At 61.6% G+C, this 1347-nt stretch overlaps 1 protein-coding gene across 1 annotated transcript; it reads right to left on the bottom strand.

The window, feature by feature from the left end:
- Positions 1-396: 396 nt before the first annotated feature.
- LOC120859710 (putative amino-acid ABC transporter-binding protein YhdW) lies at positions 397-1344 on the bottom strand (the record flags this gene model as incomplete). Its single annotated transcript, XM_040235710.1, has 1 exon — positions 397-1344. A coding segment is annotated over one exon (948 nt), but the record flags the coding sequence as incomplete, so codon positions are not given.
- Positions 1345-1347: the final 3 nt, after the last annotated feature.

Below are 1347 nucleotides of genomic sequence, written 5' to 3'. Positions count from 1 at the left end.
TGCCGATGAAGGAAACCAGCAGGGTATTGAGCAGGCCAATGACGAATACCCGTCCGTAGGAATCGCTTTCGGTGTAGTCGATCAGATGCTGGGCGATGCCGAAACCGGCACTGTTGCCGAGGAACCCGAAGCCGGAGACGATGCCACGCTTTTCCAGGTTGGCCTGGGTGTTTTGGAAAAGGAACCAGCCGAGCGCCACGACGGCGATAACGGCAATGATCTGGAACAGCCACGCGCGCACCTGAGGATCGGTCCAGACCGAACCTCGCGGGCGCGGGGCATTAGCAGTAGTTTGCATAACAGCCCTCTTGGAAGCCCCACGCCCGCGTGCGCGGGCATGGAGTTCACGTCATCAGGAACAACCGGCGCGCCATGCAGGCGCGCCGGTACAGACGATCAACGCACCGGCGGTGCGTATTGCAGACCACCTTTGTTCCACAGGGCATTGAGACCACGCTCGATCTTCAGCTCGCTGCCGGCACCGACGTTGCGATCGAAGGACTCGCCGTAGTTACCTACCTGCTTGACGATCTGTACCGCCCAGTCCTTCGGCAGTTTCAGATCCTTGCCAAACTCACCTTCGGTACCGAGCAGACGTGCTACGTCGGGGTTTTTGGTGGTCTTGGCGGTTTCTTCCACGTTGGCCGAGGTCACGCCCAGCTCTTCGGCGTTGACCATGGCGAACAGCGACCAGCGCACGATGTCGAACCACTCTTCGTCGCCCTGGCGCACGACCGGACCCAGGGGCTCCTTGGAGATGACTTCCGGCAGCACCACGTAGTCGTCCGGGTTGGCCAGCTTGATGCGCTGTGCGTACAGCTGCGACTGGTCGGAGGTGAGCGGCTGTCGCGAGGTGGTTTCGTCCGACCTGGCGCTCTCGTCAGAGGTATCGTAGGTGATGGGGGTGTACTTCATGCCATTGGCGCGGAAGTAGTCGGAGAGGTTCAGCTCGGTGGTGGTACCGGCCTGGATGCACACGGTGGCGCCGTCCAGTTCCTTGGCGCTGGAAACACCCAGCTTCTTGTTCACCAGGAAACCCTGACCGTCGTAGTAGTTCACGCCAGCGAAGTTCAGGCCCAGACCGGAGTCACGCGAGCTGGTCCAGGTGGTGTTGCGCGACAGGATGTCGACTTCGCCGGACTGCAGCGCGGTGAAGCGCTCCTTGGCGGTCAGCGGGCTGTACTTGACCTTGGTAGCGTCACCGAAGACCGCGGCTGCGACAGCGCGGCAGACGTCGACGTCCAGACCCAGGTAGTTGCCTTTTTCGTCGGCGTAGGAGAAGCCCGGCAGACCGTCGCTGATACCGCACTGCACGAAGCCTTTCTTCTGCACTGCATCCAGGGTGGC

Source organism: Oryx dammah, unplaced genomic scaffold (assembly GCF_014754425.2).
Source record: "Oryx dammah isolate SB20612 unplaced genomic scaffold, SCBI_Odam_1.1 HiC_scaffold_2471, whole genome shotgun sequence".
Classification (NCBI taxonomy): domain Eukaryota; kingdom Metazoa; phylum Chordata; class Mammalia; order Artiodactyla; family Bovidae; genus Oryx; species Oryx dammah.
The sequence above is the reverse complement of the archived record's forward strand: the minus strand, read 5'-3'. Positions and strand labels throughout refer to the sequence as shown.